The following is a 3,515-nucleotide window of genomic DNA, read 5'->3' as shown; positions in this document are numbered from 1 at the left end:
GCCGTAAGTAGTCAGCGTGGTATGCCAGAAAATATATTACTGCTGGGCAGAAGAGCTGAGGCTACAGGCATAGCCTGCAACCCATGCCGACAAACGAGAGTACGTCAGTAATGCACCTCCTGCCATGCTGCCACGACTTCAGGAAAGACTCAAAGCGCCACATCGGTGACGGTGAAGAGCGGACCCGATTCCAAAAGCCAACTACCCTGGTTTCTATTGCTGAGTACTAAGCCTTAATGTGACAAAAGAATGGCAGCTACTACTGATGAGAGAATCTGTGATGACTCTTAGTAGGAGGGTTGAAAATGACGTCTACCGTAGACAACCACCCCTGTCCTGTGTTCTCCGGGAATGCTATTAACGATTGCAGCAACACCATCTACGAAAGTTTATTATCGAACTGTCTCTCTGCTATCTGATTAGAATCCAGCCAGAAGTTGCCGGGTAATCCGGAGGTAAAGCGGATACGCTCCGACTGCATTTTAAGTCGATCAATGAGGGGATTATTGATTATTGATAATTTCCTCTCATATTTAAGTAGCGAATAAGAGTCGCTCAGCAGGATATCGCCCACCTCGAGCAGCTCATTAACAAACCAGTCTCTTTCTCTGTCAGTTGTGCGTTATCAGAAAGCGATTTGTTGTTGCTTTTTCTTTCGTCAGTACGAATGTCACATTTAAACTTAATTGGAAATAACTTCTAAATTTTACCTTGAAGAAATTGCTACGTTTTTATGCTTGATTGCTTTTTAGTAAATGAGAATGTTTTCGTTTTATTTTACCAAATTATCTTTAATATTCCATTCGCTTGTCAAAAAGTCCAGCAAGCTTTATTAAACTGTCTTCTTTTCTCCTTCAGAGCCGTCTGGTAAACAATATTAACGGGCAAATATTTAAAACCAGGTTTAAGGTAAGCAGATCACTTTTAGTAAAAAAGAAACATGCAAATCCCAGCAATTACAGAAAATTAATCAACGCATTTGTCTCAAAACCTCAAGTGCAAAAAGGCGAGGTCGGAGGAAATAAACTGGTACTCACACTGTTATCAAATACTGGCTAAGAGCGGCTTCACATTATTGAACATTATGGTAAGTAGCGGAACAGACAAATCTACACTTTAAGTAGGCACTCCGGATAGTCATATAACGGGTAGAGAACAGAGTGTACGAAGTGAAGAATGAAGCAATCGAACGTACCCACTATGGCGTCAGCAATCGAGGAGTCTAACATTGTGTTGTCAGAAAAGCCGTGGCGAAGAACCTCTATAGGATGCCTCGTCAACAATTGGTTCATGATTACCACCATTGTCAGTGTTATCAGTGGTTTCATTGTCGGATTCTGTATTCAACAAATTGGCCTAAGTGAATCTGGTAAAACATGGCTTGGTGAGCTATCCATCAGCCAAAACACCGCTCTCTCCATCAGTACCGTTAGATACTAATACTAATGATACCGATGTGGTTACTGTCTTCTGTTTCAGCAATGCCTGGAACCATCTATATTAGGCTACTAAAGTTAACCATTCTTCCTATGATTGCAGCGAATGTTATCAACGGTGAGCAGTTTTAACCAACAGTACACAGGTCAACTTCTCACCTAGTCTACGTGATGACCTCTACTGGCTGTCCACTCATTTGTAATTTCTTTAGTCATGGCAAATCTCAATCCGAAGGAGAACGAGAAGGTCAGTGGGATTGCCCTCGGCTTCATTCTCATTTTCAACCTCCTCTGCTCTCTCATTGGAGTTGCATACGCATACATCATCAAATCGGGTGGGCTGTTTACCTCTAATTAAACAGTTCTGACTTGCTAACGCAAGTTGAGATAATTAAGTTGTGCACTCCGACAACCGTGAATTGAAGGGGGTTATCAAAAATTTGATACTTCCAAATTTTCAGTTCTGATACATACTTCTACATGAGTGAAAACACTTCGACCAATACGATACGCCTTTCCACTGTGTTTTGTAAAGAATAATTTACATGTTATACTGCCTTTTAATGCTTCAAAATATAGGCAATTGGGCTCAAAGTAATGCCACAAAAGCGGTTTCGTCCTTTGGTTCAGAGACAGGTGAATCTGGCGGCCAAATCTCTTACATCTTCAAAGACCTTTTGCTGTAAGTCAAGTAATCATTGAGTTTCTCCATGATTACACCTTGCATACCCAGAATGCACAAAGTACTTAACAATAATATTTAAATGCTCTTTCTAGTAATATTTGTCCCGACAACATCGTTGGGGTGACCCTTTTCCAGGTGGCTACTGATTATGATAATCCGTCAAAAAATGAGAATAAAGAAGTCACTTATCCTTCGAAAACTGTCGAAGGAACAAACATGATTGGTAGGGGGAAGATTATTCAAAATTTGTTATAAAAATTACTTAGAAAAGGAATCAAATGTTTTGTGGCTACCAAGGTGCACCAGTTTACAGTTCACATTTACTTGTGTCCAAGTCTCTTACGTTTATGCATTTAGATTTGCCCCATTAAGTCACAGTTCTCCTGACTTTTTTTCATTCAGCCGAATTTTAAGTAGAAAGTCTTTTCTCAATGAAATCCACGCTGCAATATTAACTAATTCTGTTGTAAAAAAATACTAGGTGTTCTCTTCTGTTCCCTTGTCTTCGGTATTGCTGCAAATGCTTCCAAGGAAAAAGGACAAAGCGTTCAAGCAATTTTTTAGTTCTCTTGGTGATGTTAATATGCTGTTGATGCAAAAATTCCTCCTGTACATTTTCCAGTTTGAGGTACTGACCTCCCATTATAACTACCAATACCTAAGCATTTGATTTTATTCATCCGTTTTATGACAGAATAACACCATTGGGCGTAATGTTCATGGTGATGAGCTCGATCGCAGAGATGGGAGACACTACGAACACATTTATTTCTCTTGGCTTCTTTGTCCTCATCAACGTTGTGGGACAACTCACCCACTTCATATTCATGCTTCTCAGTCTTGCTTTGTTGTGCAAGAATCCATTCATCATTCTCAAATATGCCTTCTCAACCTACTTCATTGCATTCGCCACAACAAGCGCGTAAGTTAATGCCAATGTTTGCTCTATGCGTATTCAGGGAAGCGTTGCCTCAAAAATGATGTTACTCATTGGATATAAACAGGAAACAGACTGCCTGTCTCATTTGTGCCTGACGTGGGCACTAACTCCCCCCACTCGGCGTAGACTACATCCACTTACCTATCGTTCCTTCCCTCCTCACCTGCCCCAACTTTCAGGTCGTCACAGATGCAGCATAATGGCGCATGCTTTGCCTTGTTTCAGCGTAGTCAGCATCCCCAACGCCTTTGTGGCATGTGATGCATACGGAATTCCAAAGCCAATCTCCCGTTTCGTGCTTCCATTTGCTGCAACCATGAAGAGTGACGCGTCAGCCGTTTTCATTACAGCCTCCTGTTTGTTTATCGCTCAACAGCAGAACATCGAACTTGATGCCGCCAAGGTCGTTACTGTTGTGTAGGTCTCTCCACTTCGGTCTGTCTGTCCGTCTGTC

General features: G+C 41.4%; 1 protein-coding gene across 1 annotated transcript; it reads left to right on the top strand. All coding sequences in view use genetic code 11, as the record gives it.

Annotated features, from left to right (window-relative positions):
* Positions 1-1,200: 1,200 nt before the first annotated feature.
* Positions 1,201-3,482, top strand: EGR_06104 (Neutral amino acid transporter A; the record flags this gene model as incomplete). The annotated part of the gene is made up of 6 exons (XM_024495353.1): positions 1,201-1,384; positions 1,480-1,554; positions 1,649-1,771; positions 2,067-2,118; positions 2,816-3,043; positions 3,287-3,482. The coding sequence occupies 6 exons, from the start codon at positions 1,201-1,203 to the stop codon at positions 3,480-3,482; spliced, it is 858 nt and encodes a 285-aa protein (XP_024350184.1).
* Between the last annotated feature and the right edge of the window lie 33 nt (positions 3,483-3,515).

The sequence above is a fragment of the Echinococcus granulosus genome (genome assembly GCF_000524195.1).
Source record: "Echinococcus granulosus chromosome Unknown EG_S00051, whole genome shotgun sequence".
Taxonomy (NCBI): domain Eukaryota; kingdom Metazoa; phylum Platyhelminthes; class Cestoda; order Cyclophyllidea; family Taeniidae; genus Echinococcus; species Echinococcus granulosus.
The sequence above is the reverse complement of the archived record's forward strand: the minus strand, read 5'-3'. Positions and strand labels throughout refer to the sequence as shown.